Raw genomic sequence first — 27,810 nt, 5'->3', positions numbered from 1 at the left:
ATTCACACCTAAATTTAATTCTCCAAAATGCACCACCTTGTTTATGCTTACATAAACCCAGATCAGCCACGATGTTATTGAATGGCAGAGCAGGCTTGAAGGGCAGAATGGCCTACTCCCACGTCTGAGTCCTGTGTCCCTACTAATGAGAGATCTTGGAGACACTGTAGTCATTTTTAATGCATCTCTCTTCAGTCTTGTCTTCTTACAGAAAATATTCTGGGCATCCCATGAGATCACCTTGAAAGTTACTATACGAACGTACGAATTAGGAGCAGGAGTAGGCCACTGAGCCCTTCAAGCCTGCTCCGCCATTCAATAAGACCATGGCTGCTCTGACTGGAACCTCAACCCCACATTTCTGCCACCCTCCTGATAATCTTTCACCCCCTTGCTTATCAAGAATAGAGTATGAAAGTAAGAAAGCATTGCTGGAACTGTACAAGGCATTAGTGGGCGGCATGGTAGCACAGTGGGACCTGGGTTTGATTCCTGGCTTGGGTCACTGTCTGTGTGGAGTTTGCACATTCTCCCCGTGTCTGCGTGGGTTTCCTCCGGGTGCTCCGGTTTCCTCCCACAGTCCAAAGATGTGCGATTAGGTTGATTGGCCATGCTAAAATTGCCCCTTGGTGTCCTGAGATGCGTAGGTTAGAGGGATTAGTGGGTAAAATATGTAGTGATATGGGGTTAGGGCCTGGGTGGGATTGTGGTCGGTGCAGACTCGATGGGCCGAATGGCCTCTTTCTGCACTGTAGGGCTCTATGATTCTAGTGAGAGCACACCTGGAGTACTGTGTACAGAGTTGGTCCCTTTATTTGAGGAAGGGTGCAGTGGTATTAGCAACAGCTCAGAAGAGGTTCACTAGATTGATTCCAGATTTGAGGAGTTTGTCGTATGAAGAGCGATTGAGCAGTGTAGATCTATACCCTGTAGAGTTTAGAAGAATGGGAGGAAATCTAATCGAAGTGTGTAAGATGATAAAAGATATGGATAAAGTAGACGTGGAGCGGATGCTTCCTCTTGTGGGGCATTCTAGAACAAGAGGTCATAGTCTTAGGATAAGGGGCAGCAAATTTAAAACAGAGCTGAGGAGAAACTACTTCTCCCAAAGGGTTGTGAATCTGTGGAATTCACGACCCCAGACTGCGGTGGATGCTGAGTAAATCTGAGGAGATAGAGAGATTTTTAATTAGTAATGGTGTGGGGTTATGGAGAATGGGTAGGGAAGTGGAGCTGAGGCCAAGATGAGATCAGCCATGATCATATTGAATGGCGGAGCAGGCTTGAGGGGCTGAATTACCCACTTCTGCTCCTAGTTCTTATCTTAAGAATCTACCTAGCCCTGCCTTAAATATATTCAAAGACTCTAGAACTGGGGCACAGATCAGCTAGATAGTCAATATCTTTTCCCAAAGGCAGGGAAGTCTAAAACTAGAGGGCATAGGTTTAAGGTGAGAGGGGAGAGATACAAAAGGGTCCAGAGGTGCAATTGTTTTCACACAGAGGGTGGTGAGTGTCTGGAACAAGCTGCCAGAGGCAGTGGTAGAGGCGGGTACAATTTTGTCTTTTAAAAAGCATTTAGACAGTTACATGGGTAAGATGGGTACAGAGGGATATGGGCCAAACGCGGGCAATTGGGACTAGCTTAATGGTTAAAAACTGGGCAGCATGAACAAGTTGAGCCGAAGGGCCTGTTTCCATGCTGTAAACCTCTATGACTCTCTTCCTCAAAAGGCAGTGGAAGCAAAGACTCAAATAATCTTGCACCATGTCTTCCGACTGCTTTAGGCAGATGGGGCTTGCAGTTTGAAGAACGTCGCTGTGTCTTTACAGAAGCAACCAGTGCGCAATTACCCTGACTGCATCCCAAATCCGGGAGTAGGCATTTTTCCGTAGCTGATTGGCCATTTCTGTTGTTCCTGGAGCAACTGGCTCCGAGGTTCAGGAATTTCTAAATGGCCGCTTGTTGCTAACTTGATGGCCAGAGATTACTTGCATGTAAGAATAGATTATCGAGCAATTCATAGAATACAGTGCAGAAGGAGGCCGTTTGGCCCATCGAGTCTGCACTGACAACAATCCCACCCAGGTCCTATCCCCTTAACCCCATGCATTTACCCTAGCTAGTCCCCCTGACACTAAGGGGCAATTTAGCATGGTCAATCCACCTAACCCACACGTCTTTGGAGTGTGGGAGGAAATCAGAGCACCCGTAGGAAACCCGCACAGACACACAGAGAATGTGCAGACTCCACACAGTCAGTCACCCAAGGCCAGAATTGAACCCGGTTCCCTGGCGCTGTGAGGCAGCAGTGCTAACCACTAAGCCACAGTGCCACTGTGTTAGAAAGCCAGTCATAGATCATAGAATCCTACAGTGCAGAAGGAGACCATTCGGCCCGTCGAGTCTGCACCGACAGCAGTCCCACTCAGGCCCTATCCTCGTAACCCCACGCATTTACCCTGCTAATCCCTCTAACCTACGCATCCCAGGACACTAAGGGTCAATTTAGCATGGGCAATCAACCTAATCTGCACATCTTTGGATTGTGGGAGGAAACCGGAGCACCCTGAGGAAAGCCACGCAGACAGTAACCCAAGCCAGGAATCGAACTCGGGTTCCTGGAGCTGTGAGGCAGCCGTGCTAACCACTGTATCACCATGCCACCCAAATTGGTAGCGTTTGTGGCTCCCATATCTAGTCAAGGGGACATGGGAATTTGTTTTATGCAATGAGTTGTCCTGATCAGCCAGGCGCTGACTTGGAGCAAGCAGTTTCAATAAGAACTTCCAAAATGGAATTGGGTAAATACAGGAAAGGTAAAAAATTGCCGGGCTACGGGGAAAGAGCGATGCGGGGAGTTGAGCTAATAGGATAGCTCTTCTGAAAAGCTGCCACATGGTCAATGGGCTGAATGGTCTCCTCCTGTGTTGTGCCATTCTATTAATGCAATGGGAGAGCTTAAACTTTTAACAAAAGTGATAAGAGACAGATGCCACAGCCTGACATTAACTTAAGAACAACTCTTCACCATATGACATTTGCTTTTGTGAAACATTTCTGTTGCCTCCGATAGCTTGCCATCAGTCTAAAATTTGTCCTTTGATACCATCCAAATGTCCGACCCTTGACTTTTCTGCTTGCAGGATTGGTCGACTCTTTGATGGAACTGAACCCATTGTCTTGGACAGCCTCAAGCAGCATTACTTCATCGACAGAGATGGTCAGATGTTCCGTTACATCTTAAACTTCCTTCGCACTTCCAAACTCCTCATCCCTGACGATTTCAAAGTAAGTTGATGTACTGGGAGTGTATAAAGGTGCAATTTACAATCGGGAAATTCTCCCAACAGTTTCCGGGGGGGGGGGGGGGGGGGTGATAGATGCTAGACCACTTCAGAGGGGCAGTTCAACATTGCCATAGGTCTGGATTCACATAGAACCAGACCGGAGTAAGGACAGCAGATTTCCTTTCCTAAAGGACATTTGCAAAGGATACGAGAGTTTACAGTAAACTGAAAGGTGGCCAGTACCGAGACTAACTTTTTCCAGATGTGTTTGATTTTTAAAAAATTATCAAACTGCCATGTTGGGATTTATACTTGTATCTCTGGATTGTTTTTTTGTTTCCTTATTCTTTCATGGGATGTGGGCGTCGCTGGGTCAGCATTTGTTGCCCATCCCTAATTGCCCTTGAACTGTGTGTCTCGCTCGGCCATTTCAGAGGGCAGTTAAGAGTCGACCACATTGCTGTGGTTCTGAGGTCAGATGTAGGCCAGACCAGGTAAGGATGGCAGATTTCCTTCCCTAAAGGACATTAGTGAACCAGATGGGTTTTTACAACAATCGACAATGGTTACATAGCCACCAATAGACATTTCATTTCATAATTTTAATTGAATTCAAATTCCAATATCTCCTGAGGTGGGATTCGAACCAGGTTCCCCAGAGCATTACCCTGAGTCTCTGAACTACTAGTCCAGTGAGAATACCATTACGCCACTGCCTCCAGTTTTAATCGGTAAGGGAATCGAGGGTAAGGCAAGAAAGTGGAGTTGCGGATTATCACATCAGATCAGTCACAATCTCATTGAATTGTGGAGCAGACTCAATGGGCCGAATGGCCTACTTCTGCTCCTATGTCTTAGGGCCTGGATAGTTGAAGGCGTGGCCACCGCAGTTGGAGCGATTAGAATTGGAGATGGACTTGGAGATAGACGAGAGATTTGTGAAAGGATAGAATGAGATGAGTGCATGTATCTCGGGAGGGATGTGGGACTGGAGGAGATTATTCATGCACGGTCACATGGATGCCTTGTTGTTGGAGAGTGAAATATCTCTGCTGTTGTGTTTGTCAAAAGCTGGGATTTAGATGCATCATTGAAGCCATGGAGATGGATTTTGACTCTGTGATGTGCCTGACCCGGGAGCACCTGATGTTGGCACTGGGTGACAAAATGACACATTCACTGGCAACATCTGCCAAGAATAAATGTTTTAGCACAAGGGTTGTTTCTCGCACAATTCTGCAACATACAGGGATATGTCAACATGACAGTCCTAAACCTGACCGTCAACCTCAATACCACCTTCTCCATTATCCCCATATCCCTTCGTGCCTAAAGACCTATCAGCGTCTAAGCTGAATATACTCAATAAGTACCCAGAACTCCTGGAGAATCCCAAAGATTCATCACCCTCTGAGTGAAGACCTTTCTCTTCATCGCAGTCCTAAACCCCCTCATCCCATGAACAAGTCTCATGAACCTTCATTGGGCATTTGGACCCTGTCCATGAATATATATTCACATGAATTATGAGCAAGAGAAGGCCATTCGGTCCCTCGAGCCTATTCTGCCATTTGATAAAGTCATAGCTGATTTGATTGTGACCTCAGCTCCACTTCCCTGTTGACCCCCTGTACCCTTTGACTCCCTTGTCAGTCAAGGATCTTTCTAACTCAGCACTGCTCTCTGGGGAAGAGAATTCTACAGACTAATGACTCTCTACAAGAAAAAATTCCCTTCTGCTCCCTCTTAAATGAGAGATCCCTTATTTTTAGATCTTGTCCCCTAATTCTAGTCTCTCCCACAAGAGGAAACATCCTAGAGTCATAGAGGTTTACAGCATGGAAACAGGCCCTTCGGCCCAACATGTCCATGCCGCCCTTTTTTTTAACCACTAAGCTAGTTCCAGTTGCCCGCGTTTGGCCCGTGTAACTGTCTAATCGCTTTTTAAGAGACAAAATGCTACCCGCCTCTACTACTGCCTCTGGCAGCTTGTTCCAAACACTCACCACCCTTTCAGAATCCACTCTCTCAATACCCCTCAGGATCTTTATATGGCCTCATCTTTGCCGGTGTAATAAAATCTTCACTCTGATGCTCCGAACACTTTCTGACAAATGCTAAGATACCATTTGCCTGTCAGATTGTCTGGCATACCGGCATGTTTATATGTTCTCTGGTTCATGACACCCGGGTCCCTCCAGATGCAAATACTGAGCACATAAGTCAAGGTTGACACTGCGGTGCAGTACTGAGGGAGTGCTGCGCTACTGGAGGCCCATCCAACTGTCGGGTGAGACGTTAAACCAACGCCCCAGCTGTTTGCTTGGAGGGGTGGGAAGATGTCATGGTGGTCTTTTGAAGAGGAGCAGGGAGGGGAGTTTTCCCTGATGTCCTGCCCAAAGATTTATCTCTCAATCGACATCAGAAAAACAGATGATATGTTCATTATCACATTCCTGTTCATGGGATCTTGCTGTGCATAAATTGCCTGCCACATCTCCTACATTACAACAGGAACGAGATTTCAAAAGTACTTAATTGGTTGTAAACTTCTCTGAGAGATCCAGTGATCATGTAAAGCGAGACCTTGAAGTCCTCGTGCATCAGTCGCTGAAAGTAAGCGTGCAGGTACAGCAGGCAGTAAAAAAAGCAAATGGAATGTTGGCCTTCATAGCGAGAGGATTTGAGTGTAGGGATAGGGATGTTTTGCTGCAATTGTATAGGGCGTTGGTGAGGCCACATCAAGAATACCGTGTGTAGTTTTGGTGTCCTTATCTGAGGAAGGATGTCCTTGCTGTACAGGGAGCACAGCGAAGGTTTACCAGGCTGATTCCTGGGGTGGCAGGTCTGTCATATGAGGAGAGACTGAGTCAGTTAGGATTATATTCACTGGAATTTAGAAGAGTGAGGGGGACCTCATAGAAACTGATAAAATTCTAACAGGATTAGACAGGCTAGATTCAGAAAGAATGTTCCCAATGGTGGGGGGAATCCAGAACTAGGGGTCATAATTTGAGGATAAGGGGCAAATCTTTTAGAACCGAGGTGAGGAGAAATTTCTTCACCCAGAGGGTGGTGAATGTGTGGAATTCACTCCCACAGAAAGTAGTTGAGGTCAAAACATTGTGTGATTTCAAGAAGGAACTAGATTTAGCTCTTGGGGCTAAAGGGATCAAGGGCGGCACGGTAGCACAGTGGTTAGCACTGCTGCTTCACAGCTCCAGGGTCCCGGGTTCGATTCCCGGCTCGGGTCACTGTCTGTGTGGAGTTTGCACATTCTCCTCGTGTCTGCGTGGGTTTCCTCCGGGTGCTCCGGTTTCCTCCCACAGTCCAAAAATGTGTGGGTTAGGTTGATTGGCCAGGTTAAAAAATTGTCCCTTAGTGTCCTGAGATGTGTAGGTTAGAGGGATTTGTGGGTAAAAAAATGTGTGGGGGTGGGGCCTGGGTGGGATTGTGGTCGGTGCAGACTCGATGGGCCGATGGCCTCCTTCTGCACTGTAGGGTTTCTATGATATGGAAGGAAGGGGGGAATTAAGATATTGAATTTGATGATCAGCCATTATCAAGATGAATGGCGGAGCAGGCTCGAGGGGCCAAATTGCCTACGCAAAGAACAAAGAAAATTACAGCACAGGAACAGGCCCTTCGGCCCTCCAAGCCTGTACCGACCATGCTGTCCGACTGAACTAAAACCCCCTACCCTTCCGGGGACCATATCCCCCTATTCCCATCCTATTCATGTATTTGTCAAGACGCCCCTTCAAACTCACTATTGTATGTGCTTCCACTACCTCCCCCAGCAGCGAGTTCCAGACACCCACCACCCACTGTGTAAAAAAACCTTGCCTCGTGCATCTCCTTTAAACTTTGCCCCTCGCACCTTAAACCTGTGCCCCCTAGTAATTGACTCTTCCACCCTGGGAAAAATCTTTTGACTATCCACTCTGTCCACGCCCCTCATAATCTTGTAGACTTCTATCAGGTCGCCCCTCAACCTCTGTCGTTCCAGTGAGAACAAACCACGTTTCTCCAACCTCTCCTCATAGCTAATGCCCCCCATACCAGGCAACATCCTGGTAAATCTTTTCTGTAACCTCTCCAAAGCCGCCTGCTTCTATTTTCAGTGTTTCTATATAAATGCAAGTCTTTTCTTCCTAACTCTCTCAATTATCCAGTTATCTCCATTCAGCTGAGACCAGTGATGTTACTGTATGGAGCCTTAACATAAATGCAAATCTTCTGTCTGTTGATATGTAGTGCCAGGGTGCCACATATATGATATGTGGTGCCAGGGTGTCTATCACTGCATGGAGTGTCAATGCCTGAGGATGTATCTCAGTATTGGCCAACTTACTAAAGCTTTCTTTGTTGCTTGTGTTGTGTTCAGGATTACAGCTTGTTATACGAAGAAGCCAAGTATTTCCATTTGCAGCCCATGCTAATAGAGCTGGAACGGTGGAAGCAGGAGCGGGAGCTGGGCCGTTTCTCCCGGCCGTGTGAGTGTCTGGTGGTGCGCGTGGCACCCGACTTAGGGGAGCGGATTACTCTGAGCGGCGACAAGGCCTTGATCGAAGAGGTGTTCCCGGAAATTGGGGACGTGATGTGCAACTCCATCAACGCCGGCTGGAACCATGACTCGACACACGTCATCCGCTTCCCCCTCAATGGTTACTGCCACCTCAACTCGGTCCAGGTAATGGTTCATTTTGTATCTCTGTGTGTGCATTTTCCTTTCCCTCTTTGGGAGAGAGCGGGGAAAGGTTGGAAGAATTGAGGAGCTGATTGTCACACTCTGAGTCACGTCATGAGGCTACTCCTGCGGTCAACAGGTCCTGGCTCTGACGAAGGGTCATCCAGATTCGAAACGTTAGCTCCATTCTCTCTCTAGAGATGCTGTCAGTCCTGCTGAGATTTTCCAGCATTTTCTGTTTTTGCTTAAGTTCTGGAGAGGGACTTGAACCCAGGATTTCTGAGTGAGAGGCAGGGACATGACTTACCAGGCTCTCCAGGCTTGGTTAGAACTAATGTTTTTTTTTATTCATTCATGGGATGTCACTGGCTAGGCCAACATTTATTACCCATTCCTAATTGCCCCTTCAGAAGGTGGTGAGCTGCCTTCTTGAACTGCTGCAGTCCTGTGTGGTGTGGGTACATCCACAATGCTGTTAGGGAGGGAGTTCCAGGATTTTGACGCAGCAATTGTGAAGGAATGGTATATTTCCAAGTCAGGATGGTGAGAGATTCAGAAATGAACTTGTAGTTGGTGGTGTTCCCATATGTCTGCTGCCCTTGTCATATATGGTGGCAGTTATGGGTTTAAAGGGTGCTGTCTGAATAAATTGCTGCAGTGCATCTTGTAGGTGGCACCCTAGCTGCCCACTGTGCATTGGTGGTGGAGGGAGCGAATGTTTGTGGATGCCAATCAAGTGAACTGCTTTGTCCTGGATGATGTCAAGCTTCTTGGAGCTGCACTCATCCAGGCAAGTGGGGAGTATTCCATCACACTCCTGACTTGTCCCTTGTAGATGGTGGACAGACTTTGGGGAGTCAGGAGGTGAGTTACTCTCCACAGGATTCCCAGCCTCTGACCTGCTCTGGCAGCCAGAATATTTATGTGGCGAGTCCAGTTCAGTTTCTGGCCAATGGTAACCCCCAGGATGTTGATAGTGGGGGTTTTCAGTGATGGTAATGCCATTGAATGTCAAGAGGAGATGGTTAGATTCACTTTAGTTGGAGGTAGTCATTGCCTGGCACTTGTGCAGCACAAATGTTACTTGCCACTTGTCAGCCCAAACCTAGACTGTCCAGGTCTTGCTGCATTTGGACCTGGACTGCTTCAGTATCTGAGGAGCTGCATATGTTGCTGATTGGCAAGTACTGTATGTTAAAAGGAATCGCACTAACTTAAGGCCTTGCCATTTTAGTCATTTCTGTAAACCTGAGGTGGTCCAAATTCTCTGCCCCAAGTCCTGCTCCCTGTGCCAGCTGACCTACATTGACAACACATTGATTTTAAAATCCTCATCCTTGTTTTCAATCACTCCTGGACTCACCCCCTCCCTACCTCGGTAATCCCCTCGAAGATATCTGCACGTCTCTAATTAGGAGAAGAAGCGACTGCTGTCTGCGTTGCAAAGGACTCGGATACTCACCCAAACCCATATTTCCCCATAAGTGAAGTCAGAGTGTACCATTCCAGGAATCAGCTTATTTTTATCCCTTGGCCTTTATTGCAAGGGAGGTAGAGTATAAAAGTAGGGAAATCTAACTACACCTGCAGTATTGTGTTTAGTTTTGGCCTCCTTAAGGAGAAATATATTTGCATTGGAGGGAGTTCAGAGAAGGATCATTTGACTGATTCCTGGGATGAAGGTGTGTCTGACGAGGAAAGGTTGAATGGGTTGGACTGCTGCTCATTCGAGTTCAGAAGAATGCAAAGTGATCTTTTCTGAAGATTCTGAGGGCAAGTGACGGGGTAGATGCTGAGAGGATGATTCCCCTCCGGGTGGTATCTAGAACAATGGAATCGTTTCAATATTAGGCGACTCCCGTTTAAGATAGAGATGAGGAGGAATTTCTTCCCTCAGAAAGTCTGGGAAATTCTCTCCCCCAGAGAGCAGTGGAGGCTGGGTCATTGAATATATCCAAGGCTGAGTTAGACAGATTACCGACTGACGTATTCTGAGAGACAGGCAAGGAAGGGCTAAGGCCACAATCAGATCAGCCACAATCTTACTGAATGCCAGAACAGGTTCGATGGGCTAAATTATTTTTCATTCATGGGATGTGGGTGTCGCTGGCTGGGCCAGCATTTGTTACCCATCCTTAATTGCCCTTGAACTGAGTGGCTCGCTAGGCCATTTCAGAGGGCAGTTAACCACATTGCTGTGGCTCTGGAGTCACATGTAGACCAGACCAGGTAAGGACGGCAGATTTCCTTCCCTAAAGGACATTAGTGAACCAGATGGGTTTTTACGACAATCTTTTCATGGTCATCATTCGACTTTTAATTCCAGATTTTTTATTGAATTCGAATTTCACCATCTGCTGTGGGGCAGATGGGGCGATAATGAGCTGGGTTGGATTTGTCCTGTTTCTTGTGTGCAGGACATACCTGGGCGATTTTCCACATTGCCGAGTAGATGCCAGTGTTATAGCTTTGCTGCAAGAGCTTGGCTAGGGAAGCGGCAAGTTCTGGAGCACAAGTCTTCAGTACTATTGCTGGAATATTATCAGGGCCCATCGCCTTTGCAGTATGCAGTGCCTTGAGCCATTCCTTCTAATCATGTAGAGTGAATCGAATTGGCTGAAGACTAACATCTGAGATGCTGGGGACCACTGGAGGAGGCTGAGATGGATCATCCACTCAACACTCCTGGCTGTAGATTGCTGTGAATGCTTCAGCCTTATCTTTTGCACTGAGGATGGGGACATTTGTGGAGCCTCCTCCTCCAGTGAGTTGTTTAACTGTCCACCACCATTCACGACTGGATGTAGCAGGACTGCAAAGCTTAGATCTGATCCGTTGGTTGTAGGATTGCTTAGCTCTGTCTATTACTTGCTGTTTATGCTGTTTGGCATGCAAGTAGTCCTGTGTTGTAGCTTCACCAGTTTGACACCTTATTTTTAGGTATCCCTCCCACACTCTCCATTGAACCAGGGTTCATAGAATCCCTACAGTACAGAAAGAGGCCATTCGGCCCATCGAGTCTGCACCAACCACAATCCCACCCAGGCCCTACCCCCATATCCCTACATATTTTACCCACTAATCCCTCTAACCTACGCATCTCAGGACACTAAGGGGCAATTTTAGCACGGCCAATCAACCTAACCCGCGCATCTTTTCCTCTGATGGAGAAATCCAGCACGAGGGGGCATGGCTTTAAATTGAGGGGGGGTAGTTATAGAACCGATGTCAGGGGTAGGTTCTTTACCCAGAGGGTGGTGAGGGATTGGAATGCCCTGCCAGCATCAGTAGTAAATGCGCCTAGTTTGGGGGCGTTTAAGAGATCCGTAGATAGGTTCATGGACGAAAAGAAATTGGTTTAGGTTGGAGGGTCACAGTTTTTTTTTTAACTGGTCGGTGCAACATCGTGGGCCGAAGGGCCTGTTCTGCGCTGTAATGTTCTATTGATCTATCTATTGATCTTTGGACTGTGGGAGGAAACCGGAGCACCCGGAGGAAACCCACGCAGACACGAGGAGAATGTGCAAACTCCACACAGATAGTGACCCAAGCCGGGAATCGAACCCAGGTCCCAGGAGCTGTGAAGCAGCAGTGCTAATCACTGTGCTACCGTGCTGTGATTGGTGGTAATTGGTTGAGTGGGATTTGTGTGTGTTATTGGAGCCGTATTCATTCATGTGAGTTGAGAGTAGTGGGGGAGGCAATGGCGTATTGGTAATGTCAGCAGACCAGTAATCCAGAAGCCCAGGCTAATGCGCTGGAGACCCGGGTTTGAATCCCACCACGGCAGCTGGTGAAATTTAATTCAATTCATTAATCTGGAATTGAAAAGTTAATCTCAGCGATAGTGACCATCAAAACCCATCTGGTTCACTAATGTAGTGGAAGGTAATACATCTGCTGTCCTTACCCGACCTGGCCTACATGTGACTCCAGACCCACAGTAATAACGATGTGGGCCTAGGGCCATGAGGTTACAGATTGTGCTGGAGTACAACTCTGCTGCTGCTGATGGCCCACAGTGCTTCATAGATGGCCAGTCTGGAGTTGCCAGATCTGTCTGAAATCTATCCCATTTCAAAAATTGGTAGTGCCACACAGCACAGTGAAGGTTATTATCGATCAGGAGATGGGACTTTGTCTCCACAAGGACTGTACGTTGGCCACTCCTACCAACACTGCCATGGGCTAATAGGCAGTTTTGTGTAGCCGAGGTCATGAACGATTTTCCCTCTTGTTGGTTCTCTCACTATCTGCAGACCCAGTCCAGCAACAAAAGTGGGGTTCAATCAGTAGTGGTACTTCCGAACCACCCTTGCTGATGGGCATTGAAGTCTCCCACTCAGACATCATTCTGCGCCCATGCCACTTTCATTGCTTCCTTCAAGTGGTGTTCATTCATCGGCTGAGGGTGGGGAACGGTATGTGGTAATCAGTAGGAGGTTCCTTGCCCATGTTTGACCTGGTGCCGTGAGACTTCCCCGGGGTCTGAAATCGATGTTGAGAACTCTCAGGGTAGCTCCCTCCTGACTTTATAAAGTTGTGCCACCACAATGGTTGATTGGCCATGCTAAAATTGCCCCTTAGTGTCCTGGGATGCGTAGGTTAGAGGGATTAGCGGGTAAAATATGTAGGGATATGGGGGTAGGGCCTGGGTGGGATTGTGGTCGGTGCAGACTCGATGGGCCAGATGGCCTCTTTCTGCACTGTAGGGTTTCGATGATTTCTATGATTGCTAACCTCAGGTGGGTCTCTGTCCTCTGGGCGGGACAGTGCATTCCCTGGGATGGTGTAAGATATGATTCCTTGAGTCTGACTATGTCAGATTGTTGCTTGACTAGCCTGAGAGCAGCTTCCCCCAATGTCGGCAGGAGGTCCCAGATGTTAGTAAGGAGGACTTTGCAGGGCTGGGTTTGCCTTTGTCGTTTCAGGTGCCTAGGTGGATGCCGGATGGTCTGTCTGGTTTCATTCCTTTCTGTAAGCCTTTTAGCAGTTTTGATACAACTGAGTGACTGGATAGACCATTCAGAGGCATTTAAGATCAACCATATTGTTGTTGCTGTGGGTCAGGAGTCACATGTAGGCCAGACAGGGTAAAGATTGCAGATTTCCTCCTTTCAACTACATTAGTGAACCAGATGGGTTTTGATGGTCACTATCGCTGAGGTTAGCTTTTCAATTCCAGATTTATTAATTGAATTTAAATTTCACCAGCTGCCCTGGTGGGATTCGAACCTGGGTCTCCAACGCATTAGCCTGGGGCCTCTGGATTACTGGTCTGGAGGCATTACCATTACGCCACTGTCTCCCCCACTACTTTCAACAAGCACGAATCAATACGGTTCCAATAACACACACAAATCTCAACTCCTTCCCTAACAGCACTGTGGATGTACCAACACCTCAGGGTTCAAGAAAGCCGCTCACCACCACCTTCTCAAGGGGCAATTAGGGAATGGGCAATAAATGCTGACCTAACCAGCAACCCTCACACCCCATAAAAGGTTTTTGAAAGAAAGAAAGATGCTATCTGGCTGATTGTGTCGATGCCAATTCTTCCAAAGAGCAAAATCCTGCAACTGTTGGAAATCTGAAATAAAAACAGGAAATGCTGGAAAACCTCAGCAGGTCCGGCAACACCCATGGAGAGAGAAACAGAGTTAACGTTTAGAGTCCGTGTGATTCTTCTGCATTGCTAAAGAGAGGAAGAAATGTGATGGATTGTGTAGGTCAGTGATTGGGCGAGATTGCAACAAAGCTGTGTAGGGAATGAGTCACAGGGGGTGTTAATGGCTGTGTGAGGGACTGTAGAAGGTGCTGATTGCAGCATTTAAGGTGAGATTGGAGAACAAGGATCCGTGCTCAGTCAGAGCAAAATAAAGAACAAGTAACAGGTGGCCCTGTGGGGGAGGGGGATTGCATTGAGGCAAAGCAATTTTTGGATTAAAAAAATGGGGGGTCAAGATGAGAAGAGAGATCACAATCTAAAGTTGTTGAACTCAGAGTTGAGTTCCAAGGGCAGCAATGTTCCAGACCAGAAGATGAGATACTGTTCCTCCAGTTTGTGTTGGCCTTCACTGGAACATTGCAGCAGGCCAAGGACGGGCATGGGAGCAGGATGCTGAGTTAGAATGATGTGGAGATGCCGGCGTTGGACTGGGGTGGGCACAGTAAGAAGTCTCACAACACCAGGTTAAAGTCCAACAGGTTTATTTGAAATCACGACCTTTTGGAGCGCTGCCCCTTGAAGGAAGCTCACAACCTGGTGTTGTGAGACTTCTTACCGAGTTAAAATGACACCCAAAAGGAAGGCTGGGGCCATTCTTGTGGACTGAGCGAAGGTGTTCCACAAAGCGGTCATCCAGTTTGCATTTAGTCTCCTCAATGTGGAGGAGACTGCATTGGGAGCAGCAACCAAATTGAAGGAAATGCAAGTGAAATGTTACTTCACCTGAAAGGAGTGTTTGGGGCATTGGATGGTGAGGAAGGTGTTGCACCTTCTGCAATGGCAAAGGAAGGTGCTGTGGGAAGAGATGAAGAGTTGCGTGTGATGGAGGAGTGGGCCCAGGTGTCACAGAGGGAACGGTCTCTGCAGAATGCTGACAGTGGGGGGGGGTGGGGGAGGAGTTGGCAGAAATCAACTCCAATTGCCGGGACGACACGGTGGAACAGTGGTTAGCACTGCTGCTTCACAGCGCCAGGGACCCGGGTTCAATTCACAGCTTGGGTCACTGTCTGTGCGGAGTTTACACTTTTTCCTCGTGTCTGCGTGGGGTTCCTCCAGGTGCTCCAGTTTCCCCTCTCGCTCCAAAGATATGTGGGTTAGGTGGATTGGCCATGATAAATTGACCCCAGTGTCAGGGGGACTAGCAGGGTAAATATGTGGGGTTACGGGAATAGGGCCTGGGTGGGATTGTGGTCGGTGCAGACTCGCTGGGCCAAATGGCCTCCTTCTGCACTGTAGGGATTCTATGAAATGGTGGAAAATGATCATTTGATTGTGGAGGCTGGTGGGGTCAAAAATGAAGGCAAGGGGGTTCCTATCATGGTTCTGGGAGGGAGGGGAGGGGGTGAGGGCAGAGGTGCGGTAAATGGTCGAACCCGGTTGAGTTCCTTGTCAACCACAGGGGAGGGGTCTTCAGTTAGGGACAAAGGCAGACATTTCAGAAGCACTATTTTCAAAGGTGACATCAGAACAGATGCGAGGGGGTAGAGAAACTGGGAGAATGGGATGGAGACATTCCAGGGAGCAGGATGTGAGGAGCTGTGAGAGTCAGTGGATTTGTAATGAATATTGGTGGTTAGTCTATCACCGCAAATGGAGACAGAGAGGTCAAGGAAGGGAAGTGAATTGTCGGAGATGGACCATGTGAAGGTGAGAGAGGGGTGGAAATTTGAAGCAAAATCGATGAATTTTTCCAGGACCTGGTGATAGCTGGAAGTGGCACCAATACAGACATCGATGTAACGGAGAAAGAATTGTGGAAGTGGGCCTGAGTAGGACTGGAGCAAGGAGTGTTCCACACAGCCCACAAAAAGATAGGCATAACTGGGACCCCTGTGCGTACCGTAGTCATACCTTCTATCTGTTGGAAGTGAGACAAGTTAAAGCCTTCAAAGAGTAATTTAATTAGTTCCCCTCTCCACCTTTTCCCCGTATCACTGTCTCTCGTTTGTCCTTCAAATATTTATCCAGTTCCCTTTTGAAAGTGACTTTTGAATCTGCTCCCATCCGTCCCGTCAGACAGCGCTTCCCAAATCCTGTACCGTCACCCTGCACTGGCAGACAGAGCCAAATTCTAATGAATTCAGGAAAGCCTTGGGTGGCTAATTTGAGGTTGTAGCCAAAATATTTAAATATCAGTTGGTGTTTGAGATTTGTTGTTAATCTGTGGGGAATGCATTGAAAAGTCTTCCAAAAGGGGCATTTTTTTTTTTTCTCTCTGTGTCTCTGTTACAAAAATAGCAGATTGGATTCATTAAATTCTGTGATTTGCCAAAAGTCAGTTTAGGATGACAACTTTCCCAAACATTAAATGAATAATAGAAACTGTCGATATAAGCCGCTCTGTTGGGTGGCCTGGAGCAGTAATGGTGGCCTTGGCCAGGGGGGGGGGGGGGGGAAGGAGGCTGGCTCAATAAAAAGCTGCAGTGTTGGCGAGGCAAGGACATGAAACTTTAATGCGGTCGTGCGCTTCACATCTCTTAATTTCCTTCGGCAGGTCTTGGAACGGTTGCAGCTGAAGGGATTTGAAATCGTTGGCTCCAGCGGTGGCGGCGTTGACTCTTCCCAGTTTAGTGAATATGTACTGAGGCGGGAAATCAGGCGATTATCACGTGTGCCACCCGTCATTCGAATAAAACAAGAACCTCTGGACTGAACGGACACACTCTGGGGGGCGGGTGGTAGGGTGGGGGGGGGGGGGTGATTGGGTGGGGGCAGAAGAGAGAGAGCGAGGGAGAGCAAAAAGTAAAAAGAAAAAAATTATTAAAAAAATAAATAAATTTTTAAAAAAACACACACATTTCTTGTGCATTTGGTTAAAGGTATTGACTGTTGGTCATCAAACTAAACATAGCAACAAGTCATTGCCAGAGACTGCATCTAAATCCACTGTTGGACATTGTGAAATACTTACCATTCTGTCTGAAAAGTTTATATTTTGTTCTTGGCATGTCTTGCAGACAGCGTTTTCCCCCAAAGTCTTTGCACTCAATGCACTCTGTTCCGACACACTCTGTGTTCCGTCAATTATTCAACCTCGGAACAAAGCAGGTTCGCTTACTCGGCGATGCAGGAAGCAAGTTTTGATCCCGAGCCCATGGCAAGTTGGAAGTGGGAATTGGTGCCGTTATTTTACCACCTTGCCCACCCACCCGAGGCTCGTAAGATCCCATCCGCAGCCAACGGAGAATGCCGTTCTGGGTGAGCGAGGCGGTAAAGTTCCGGCAAGGGTCTCGGATGTTTGATCTGCGGGGGTGTCGAGGGTTGTGTTGAGGGACAGGCAGGAAAATGGAGCTGAGGCCATGATCTTATTGACTGGGGGAGCAGGCTCGAGGGGCCGAGTGGCCTACTCCAGCTCCTAATCAGTGTGGTTTTTATGGGTCTTGTTTTTTGCAGCTTGAGTAGTAATGCTTGACTGCTGTCTGCCTGAAGGGAATCAGTCGGGGTAAATGTCATCTTGGAAAATATCACCGATCTCACCCAGTTCTCGGATTTAATTGCCCAAGGCTAGTTGTTGCATTTTCTTTTGCTAATAGCAGTTTCCAATTTATTGGACTTTGATGTGTAGAAAATAAGGTTTTTTTTTAAAAATTGCTATTAGATTGCATTGTTTTTGTTCTAGAAATTCCAAATACAAGTAATCTTTTGCTCTTGATGCACCAAGGTCTTTATTACAGTGTAATAGGAGCCCTGTCTCAATATTCTGTTATTTCCAAGGGGTGAGGTACACTGATGCACCCAATGGGAGTGCGATTTTAACCTAACGTGCCCATTGGTGGGATCGAGAGGGAGCCCACATTGATTTTGTGCCCAATTTCACTCTTGGTGCCCTCTCTTAGAACGTGCAACTGCCACACAGGCAGTGACCCAAGCCGGGAATCGAACCCGGGTCTCTGGCGCTGCAAGGCAGCAGTGCTAAACACTGTGCCAACGTGCCGTCCCACTTCTACTATCAAAGATTGTGTAAATTCAACCTTCCACCCATCTCCCCCACTCAACCATTTGCTTTCCCTGAAGCACCGGGTGATTTGGTAGCTTTTGTCCATTGTTCTGAAAACTTGGAACCATAGGATTGCAGTTCGAATGATACACCAGCCTTTTATAGATTTCATTTAAGGATAGACTGAGACTTCAAAGGAAGACTTGCATTTATATAGCGTTTTTTGTGACACCTCAAAGCACTGTACAGCCACTGAAGTGCTTTTGCACTCTCATAAGAAATAGCAGCAGGATTAGGCCATCTAGCCCCTCGAGCCTGCCCCACCATTCAATAACATCATGGCTGATCTGAAGTGGATCAGTTCCACTTACCCGCCTGATCCCTATAACCCCTAATTCCCTTACCGATCAGGAATCCATCTATCCGTGATTTAAACATATTCAACGAGGTAGCCTCCACCACTTCAGTGGGCAGAGAATTCCAGAGATTCACCACTCTCTGAGAGAAGAGGTTCCTCCTCAACTCTGTCCTAAACTGACCCCCCTTTATTTTGAGGCTGTGCCCTCTAGTTCGAGTTTCCTTTCTAAGTGGAAAGAATCTCCCCATCTCTACCCTATCGAGCCCCTTCATTATCTTATAGGTCTCTATAAGATCCCCCCTCAGCCTTCTAAATTCCAACGAGTACAAACCCAATCTGCTCAGTCTCTCCTCATAATCAACACCCCTCATCTCTGGTATCAACCTGGTGAACCTTCTCTGCACTCCCTCCAAGGCCAATATATCCTTCCGCAAATAAGAGGATCAGCCACTGTAGGATGCACAGTAGCCAATCTGGACGCAGCAAGCACCCAAAAACAGCAATAAAAGATAACGACCAGATCATCTGTTTTTGTAATGTCAATTGTGGGTTAAATAGAATCCTGGCTCTACCCTGCAACAGGGTCTTTTTCATCCCCACACGCGCATACAGGTGCATGGGTCCACAACCTAGTATCTCATCTGAGAGGCAGTATCTCCTGGAATGTGACTCTGCCAGATGGGAATGCCAGCCTTGGTTCTTGTAACTCAAGAAGTGGGACAGCTCACCAGCCGAGGCCCAGTTGACGCTGGGTTTGCAAAGTTGTAGTCAACTAGGTAACTGTGCAAGGAAGCAAGCTGAGGGACATCTGAATGTCTGTATCAAGAGTACGGTCCCAGTTACAATTCCTTGGATGTGGCTAAGCTTTCTTGAACATATTTGGGGTGAACGGGATCAAAGATTATGGGGAGAAAGCAGGATTAGGCTATTGAGTTGGATGATCAGCCATGATCGTAAAGAATGACGGAGCAGGCTCAAAGGGCCGAATGGCCTCCTCCTCCTATCTTCTATGTTTCTATTTGAAGGGGGGGGCTCCCTCGTTCAACATTCACTGCCTTTAGCAGGACCACCTGACTTTCAAATTTGATAGCAAAGTGCGACACAGAAGAAGGCCTTAGTCATTTTGAAAAGTAATTTGGTTAGTCCCATCCCTTCTCATCCTAAATCCCTGCACCCACCATCCAATTGGATAGTGATTTCCAAATCCTAACCACTCGGGGTTTAAAAACAGGCCCATCATCATCCACCGAGAATAGTTTCTCTTCATTTACTGGGAAAGATACAAAAGGGTCCAGAGGGGCAATTTTTCCACACAGAGGGTGGTGAGTGTCTGGAACAAGCTGCCAGAGGTAGTAGTAGAGGCGGGTACAATTTTGTCTTTTAAAAAGCATTTAGACAGTTACATGGGTATAGAGGGATATGGGCCAAATGTGGGCAATTGGGACTAGCTTAGGGGTTTAAAAAAAATGGGCAGCATGGACAAGTTGGGCCGAAGGGCCTGTTTCCATTCTGTAAACCTCTGACTACTTTTTTATTCATTCGTGGAACATTTGCATCACTGGCTGGGCCAGCATTTATTGCCCAACCCTGGTCGCCCTTTGAACTGAGCCATTTTGGAGGGTAGTTAGGAATCAACCACATTGCTGTGGGGGTCTGGAGTTACTTGTAGGCCAGACCAGGTAAGGACGGCAGATTTCCTTCCCTAAAGGACATTATCTGATGCCCTAATGATTTTAGACACCTTTTTCAAATCTCCTCTTAGCCTTCTGTGCTCTCAGGAGGAGACTGTGGGGTGGTGGGAACATCATTGGACTAGTAGTTCAGAAGTTTAAAGTTTATTAGTCACGAGTTACTGTGAAAATCCCCTAGTCGCCACACTGCCTGTTCAGGTACACTCGGGGATAGTTTAGCACGGCCAATGCACCTAACCAGCACGTTTTTCGGACCGTGGGAGGAAATGGGAGCACCCGGAGGAAACCCATGCAGACATGGGGAGCACATGCAAACTCCGCACAGTCACCTGAGGCCGGGAATTGAACCTGGGTGATCTTATAGAGGTCTATAAAATAATGAGAGGCACGGATCAGCTAGATAAGTCAATATCTTTTCCCAAAGGTAGGGGAGTCTAAAACTAGAGGGCATAGGTTTAAGGTGAGGGGAGAGATACAAAAGTGTCCAGAGGGGCAATTTTTTCACACAGAGGGTGGTGAGTGTCTGGAACAAGCTGCCAGAGGCAGTAGTAGAGGTGGGTACAATTTTGTCTTTTGAAAAGTATTTAGACAGTTACATGGGTAAGATTGGTATGGAGGAATATGGGTCAAACGTGGGCAATTAGGATTAGCTTAGTGGTTAAAAAAAGGGATGGCATGGACAAGTTGGGCCGAAGGGCCTGTTTCCATGCTGTGAACTGCTATGACTATGACCCTGGCTTGTGAGGCAGCAGTATTAACAACTGTGCTGCCCTAATGCTCTTGGGACAAGGGATCGAATCTGACCATGGTGGTTGGAGTTTAATAAATCTGGAGCTATAAGACCTAGTCACCAATAATGTTCATCATGGCAACTATCACCAATTGTAAAAATCCATCTAGGAAATCTGCTGCCCTCACCCGGTCTGGTCTACACGTTGCTCCACACCCACAGCAATGCGGTTGACTTTTAACTGCCCTCTGAAATGGCCAAGTGAACCACTTGGTTCAAGGGCAATTAGGGATGGGCAACAAATGCAGGCCCAGCCAGTGACACGCACATCCCATGAAAGAATGAGAGAATTAAGGGAATGTCCAGCTTCTACAGTACATAAGCCATTTACCCTGCTAATCCCCCTGACACTAAGGGGCAATTTAGCATAGACAACCTAACCGGGTGGCCCAGTGGTTAGCACTGCTGCCTCACAGCGCCAGGGATCTGAATTCGATTCCGGGCTTGGGTCACTGTGTGGAGTTTGCGCGTTCTCCCCGTGCCTGCGTGGGTTTCCTCCGGGTGCTCCGGTTTCCATCCACAGGCACAAAGATGTGCTGGTTAGGTGGATGGGCCATGCTAAATTCTCCCTCCTTGTACTCGAACAGGCGCCGGAGTGTGGCGATAAGGGAATTTTCACAGTAACTTCATTACAGTGTTAATGTAAGCCTATTTGTGATAATAAATAAACTTAACCCGCACATCTTTGAAGGAATGTTGAACAAGGAGTATATCTTTCAAGTTTCTTGCGAGACCCCTTCCTGTGATTAGGTTAAAGATCGTGTCCTAGACTTGTTGCTGTGTCTGAGCTTACTGTGCCATTTCCCTATGTTAGCATTTCACAATGGCTTCATTGGCTATGGTCATCTTCTGGGCATTAAGGTCATGAAAAGTATTGCTATAATTACAGAGTTCTTTTAACTCAGTCTGTATACTGAACCTTATGATGTATTACATCTTTCAAAAAGGTTTTATTTCTTTCCTGCTTTCCAACTTTAGTCCCCTTCCATCATTGAGAATTCACTCAACAAGCAAGCAGGCCAACCGATAATTGAACATGAGACAAAACTAATTATGTTTCATTCTTCCGCCGTGGACAGCGCAGTGGCCCAGTGGTGAGCTCTGCTGCCTCACAGCGCCAAGGACCCAGGTTTGATTCCAGCCTCGGGTCACCACCTGTGTGGAATTTGCACGTTTTCCCCATGTCTGCTTCCTCCGGGTGCTCCGGTTTCCTCCCACACTCCAAAGATGTGCAGGTTAGGTTGATTGGTCATGCTAAATTTTTCCTAGTATCAGGGATATTAGCAGGGTAAATACATGGGGTTACTGAGATCGGGCCTGGGTGGGATTGGGTTGGTGCAGGCTTGATGGGCCGAATGGTCTCTTACTGTCGGGATTCTATGATCCACTTCACTCTGGTGAAACAGGAGCAGGATACGTCTATTCAGCTTCATGAGCCTGTTCTGCTGTTCAGAACTGAACTTTTCTACAGCATTTGAAGTGTAATCTCATATTTAGCTAGATTGGGGTGTCTGAAACTAATGATTTAAATTTATCAGTCTGATTAATTGAAAGTAAGCTCAGAAGAATATTCTGTCTACGTTAAACTGAGTATTGTACCCGACGTCTTTAGACCATTTTTTTGTGATACTTCTGTACAAAGAGAGAAGTGAGCTTAGTGTTGGCGTTGTATTGTTCATATTCATCGATTATCTTTGAACTTGCATCTTGCCTTTTGCATTTTGTAATTTACGATCATTTATTGAGTATGGCATATACTGTCAACCTGAAAACAGACTCCAGTGCCATTAAATCATATCTCACCACCATCAGCCAGCCCAACGTGGCGAGTAAAATAGGATATTTATTTACATAGGAAAATATCCTATCAGCCCAACTGCTCTTCCCAATCTACTTCATCCAATCCTGCCAGCAATTCTGTTCTCCCCAGTCTACTATAAGACCATAGGGTGGCACAGTGGTTAGCACTGCTGCCTCACAGCGCCAGGGACCCCAGGTTCGATTCCAGCCTTGGGTCACTGTCAGTGTGGAGTTTGCACTTTCTCCCTGTGTCTGCGTGGGTTTCCTCCAGGTGCTCCGGTTTTCTCCCACACTCCAAAGATGTGTAGGTTAGGTTGTTTGGCTGTGCTAAATTGACCCTAGTGTCAGGGGGATTAGTAGGGTAAGTGTGTTGGGTTACGGAAATAGGGCCTGGGTGGGATTGCGGTCGGTACAGACTCGATGGGCCAAATGGCCTCCTTCTGCACTGTGGAGATTCGATGATTTGAGGCATTAGGAGTGAGAGTAGGCAATTCTGCTACCCCAAAGTGCGGTGGATGCTGGGACAGTGAGTAAATTTAAGGAGGAGTTAAAGATTTTTAATTGATAATGGGTTGAAGGGTTATGGGGAGAAGGCAGGAAAATGGGGATGGGCCGAATGGCCAAATTCTGCTCTCATATCTTATGAACTTATGAATTCAGCCCTTCGAGCCCACTCTGCCATTCTATATGATCATGGCTGATCACCATCTCATCCTAACCCCACTTCCATGCCTTTTCCCCATAGCCCTTTATCCCACTTTTGATCAAATACTTTCTTGAATCCATTGCTTGATTCTGCATCCACTGCACTCTGGGGCAGTGAGTTCCATAGATTCACAACCCTCTGTGAGAAGTAGCTTCTCCTTATCTCTCTCTTGAACCTCCCCCCTTTTACTCTACAACTATGACCTCTTGCCCTAGACTGTTCGAGAAGGGGGAACATTTGATGAACATGTCCTTTATCAATTCCGTTGAGTATTTTATTTATCTCAATCAAATGCCTCCTCATTCTTCTGTACTCCAGCAAGTACAAGCCCAAGCTACTCACCGCTCCTCAGACGACAGCCCCTTCAAACCTGGAATCAGTCTCGTGAAACTCTTCTGAGTCGCCTCCACCACATCCTTCCTCAAAGAAGGTGAGATAAGAAATAGGAACAGGAGTAGGCCATTCGGCCCCTCGAGCCTGTTCCACCGTTCAATAGGATCGAGTCTGATCTTACCCAGCTCCCCCTTAAGGCTCTCCACAACTCCATGGGGTAGTAAGTTCCACATCCTCCACACGCCCCGGGTGATAAGGCTTCTCCTAAATTCCCGACTGGATTTATTAGTGACCATCTTAAATTTATGGCTCCTGGATTTGGACAACTCGGAAAAGTATTGGGCACTGAGTTGAAGGTAATCTTTTGTACAACTTTCTGTCAAAGCAGCAGGATCCTATTGGAATGCATGTTTCCCAGGCAGCAGGCTACCTGGGAGTTATTTATAGGATGAAATTCTGGTAGATTCCAGTCCTGTTGTACATTAGCCACTGTGAGGTTGTCAGTCTAACTGGTGTCCTTTCAGATTTGTACCACGCACTCTCTTGTTGAAACTCTCTGCCCATTTTTTGTTCTGTTCAAAAGATTTCCATAGACGTAGCTGGGTAACATTCTACATTAGTTCTACCATTCACATTTCAGAATACTTTTCAGTGAAAGGGGGGGGAGGCGATGGCCTATGGTATTATCGCCAGACTATTAATCCAGAAACTCAGCTCATGTTCTGGGGACCTGGGTTCAAATCCCACCACAGCAGATGGTGGAATTTGAATTCAATAAAAAATATCTGGAATTAAGAATCTACTAATGACCATGAAACCATTGTCAATTGTCGGAAAAGCGCATCTGGTTCACTAATGTCCTAATCTGCCGTCCTTACCTGGTCTGGCCTACATGTGACTCCAGAGCCACAGCAATGTGGTTGACTCTCAATTGCCCTCCAAAGGCAACTAGGGATGGGCAATAAATGCTGGTCAGCGAGCGATGCGTATGCCCCAGGAATGAATTTTAAAAATGGATTTGATTTATCATTGTCATGTATACAGTGAAAAGTTGTTTCTTGCGCGCTATACAGACAAAACATACCGTTCATAGAGAAGGAAAGGAGAGGGTACAGAATGTAGTGTTACAGTCATAGTTAGGGTGTAGAGAAAGATCAACTTAATGCGAGGTAGTTCCAATCAAAAGAATGATGGCAGCAGGGAAGAAGCTGTTCTTGAGTCGGTTGGTACATGACCTCAGACCTTTGCACCTTTTTCCTGAAAGAAGAAGGTCGAAGAGAGGATGTCCGGGTGCATGGGGTCCTTAATTATGCTGGCTGCTCTGCCGAGGCAGCGGGAAGTGTAGACAGAGTCAATGGATGGGAGGCTGGTTTGCGTGATGGATTGGGCTACATTCACGACCCTTTGTAGTTTCTTGCGATCTTGGGCAGAGCAGGAGCCATACCAAGCTGTGATACAACCAGAAAGAATGCTTTCTATGGTGCATCTGTAAAAGTTAGTGAGAGTCTTGGCTGACATGCCAAATTTCCTTAGTCTTCTGAGAAAGTAGAGGCGTTGATGGGCTTTCTTAACTGTAGTGTCGGCACGGGGGGACCAGGACAGGACAGGATGTATGTTCATTGCCTGTGGAGCATGACATGCTGATGTTGAGGGGGGAAAAAAAACATTCGAAGGAGTTTTTTTTGAGCAGAATGTCTTGTGCATTTTTCTTTATTCATTCAGCATTGTAAGCTGACCTCGGTTTTTATTTATAAATGCACGCTAACTCCACATCAGAAAATCTTAGCATGACAGCATCCAAACATGAATACTGGCAGAGATTCAAACAAATTCTTCTTTAACCTAGTGTACCGCAGTGCAAGAAAGATGAGAGTTGTATGCGTGGGTTTTGGTTTCTTTGTGTGTGTGTGTGTGTGTGTGTGTGTGTCTCAGCAAATGCAAAGCTTCTGTACCTGAATATGCCAGAACATGCCAATGATTTAATTGTGTATCATTATTGAGCATTCTGACTGTAAAGTAAGAAGCAAGCCACAGCCAGAATACTGTGGGTCTGGGACAGATGTTCCAAGTGGGTAGACAATGCATTTTTGAAGATTTCTGACAGCTTTCCCTTTACCTCCTAAGCAGCACCAAAACTACATGATATTCACTATCTCGGTTTTGAGTTTGGAAATGGGCTAGGGGTCCGCAGTATATCGCTCACAGTCAATAGGAAGATTCCGTCACATATTCTGCAGCAGTAATTAATGCAGGCCCAACAATTGCCATTTCTCAGAACCAGCAACGAACTCTGCACTTTGTAAAGACTCCAAAGATGTGTAACAAGTTATTATTCTGTCATAGTCACGGCATATTCTTAATAAATGTTTCATTTGATTGAAAATTTTGCATATTGTTGCCAGCTGTGATTTTATAAGCATGTGTGATGTGGGGCTGCCAGGGAAAATAAGCATTGATGGATTATTTCCCGACTCCTCTGCACAATCGTACAAAATCCCATTTTGCCGACTTAAAGTTAAAAAGTTTGATTATTAGGTGTCACAAGTAGGCTTACATTAACTCCGCAATGGGCGGCACAGTGGTTAGCACTGCTGCCTCACAGTGCCAGGGACCCGGGTTCGATTCCTGGCTTGGGTTACTGTCTGTACGGAGTCTGCACGTTCTCCCCGTCTCTGCGTGGGTTTCCTCCGGGTGCTCCGGTTTCCTCCCACAGTCCGAAAGATGTGCAGGTTAGATGGATTGGCCGTGCTAAGTTGCCCCTTAGTGTCAGGGGGGCTAGCTAGGGGTAAATGCATGAGGTTGTGGGGGTAGGGCCTGGGTGGGATTGTGGTCGGTGCAGACTCGATGGGCCGAATGGCCTTCTTCTGGCACTGTAGGATTCTATGAAGTTACTATGAAAATCTCCTAATCGTCACACTCCGGCGCCTGTTCGGGTACACTGAGGGAGAATTTAGCATGGCCAATGCACCCTAACCAGCACGTCTTTCGGACTGTGGAAGGAAACCAGAGCACTCGGAGGAAACCCACGCAGACACGGGTAGAACGTGCAGTATCCACATAGACTGTGACCCAAGCTGGGAATCGAACCCGGGTCCCTGGCGCTGTGTGGCAATCTATCAACACCCTAAATGGAAGACTTCTACAGACCTTATTTGATGTCAGTAATTAGCATGCACAATACCATGACTGATGTGGTTGAAAGAGAAGTTTAGATTTATGTGCCTCCAGCTCCCATTGTAATGTTTGATCCAATTATTCCCTCTTTGTTCCTATGTGTGCTAAAAGTACCAGGGTGATTCATCGATCTCAGCAGTCTGCTATGTGTGCTGGGAATCCTTGGCCCTCACCTTTGTGGCCTGTCTGTGGTACTGTCACCCAGGGCACGGTTGTGACCTCCATCTGCTGTTGAAGCTCTCATCCCCATTGGGTTCATCTCCAAACTCGACTATTTCCAATGACTTTCTAAAGTTTATTTATTAGTGTGACAAGTAGGCTTACGTTAACACGGCAATGAAGTTACTGTGAAAATCCCCTAGTCGCCACACTCCGGCGCCTGTTTGGGTACACTGAGGGAGAATTTAGCATGGCCAATGCACCGAACCAGCACGTCTTTCAGACTGTGGGAGGAAACTGGAGCACCCGGAGGAAACCCACGCAGACACGGGGAGAATGTGCAGACTCCACACAGACAGTGACCCAAGCCAGGAATCGAACCCGGGTCCCTGGCGCTGTGAGGCAGCAGTGCTAACCACTGTGTCACTGTGCCAGTCTTCCGCCTCGAACCTTCCATTCCCGGTGCAGACTCGATGGGCCGAAAGGCCTCTTCTGCATTGCAGTAATCTGTGATTCTGTGAAATCTGCTGTCCTTACCCGGTCTGGCCTACATGTGACTCCGGAGCCACAGCAATGTGGTTGACTCTCAACTGCCCTCCAAGGGCAACTAGGGATGGGCAATAATTGCTGATCTAGCCAGCGAGGCCTACATTCCGTAAAATGAATTTAATAACTCTCCATCTCCACTATTTCCAACATCTTCAAGTATAAGATATAGGAACAGAATTAGGCCATTTGACCTCATTTTTCTTGTGAAGAAAAGATTCCTGAGAAGGGTTACTTACTTACTTAGATAGATTGCATGCAATTTAGGAGAAGGGATAGGCCACTCAAGCCTGCTCCGCCATTCAATAAGATCATGGCTAATCCAGTTTTAACTTCAACTTCATATTCCTGCCCACCCCCGATAACCTTTCACCTCCCTTGTAAATCAAGACACACATCAACTTCTGTCTGCCTTAACGATATTGGAAAGCTCTGCCTCAAACATCATTTGAGAAAGAGAATTCCAAAGTCTCACAGAAAAAGAATCCTTATCTCTGTCTCAACCCCTTATTTTTAAACAGTGACCCCCCCCCCCTAGTTCTAGATTCTCCCAAAAAAGGAAACATCCTCTCCATATTCAGCCTGTCAAGTCCAATTAGAACTTAGA

The 27,810-nt window shown here is 46.9% G+C and overlaps 1 protein-coding gene across 9 annotated transcripts in view; it reads left to right on the top strand.

Moving 5' to 3' along the window:
- Positions 1-17,145, top strand: part of kctd1 (potassium channel tetramerization domain containing 1) — a 78,392-nt gene extending 61,247 nt beyond the window's left edge. For all 9 annotated transcript variants that reach the window (XM_078215613.1, XM_078215609.1, XM_078215610.1 and 6 more), the window contains 3 exons: positions 3,148-3,292; positions 7,679-7,984; positions 16,204-17,145. In XM_078215613.1, the coding sequence (XP_078071739.1) occupies positions 3,148-3,292; positions 7,679-7,984; positions 16,204-16,362 (610 nt within the window). In that variant the 3' untranslated portion in view covers positions 16,363-17,145. The remainder of the gene's footprint in view (positions 1-3,147; positions 3,293-7,678; positions 7,985-16,203) is intronic.
- The last annotated feature ends 10,665 nt before the right edge of the window (positions 17,146-27,810 follow it).

Source organism: Mustelus asterias, chromosome 7 (assembly GCF_964213995.1).
Source record: "Mustelus asterias chromosome 7, sMusAst1.hap1.1, whole genome shotgun sequence".
Lineage (NCBI taxonomy): Eukaryota > Metazoa > Chordata > Chondrichthyes > Carcharhiniformes > Triakidae > Mustelus > Mustelus asterias.
This window is presented reverse-complemented; position numbering and strand designations above follow the sequence as displayed.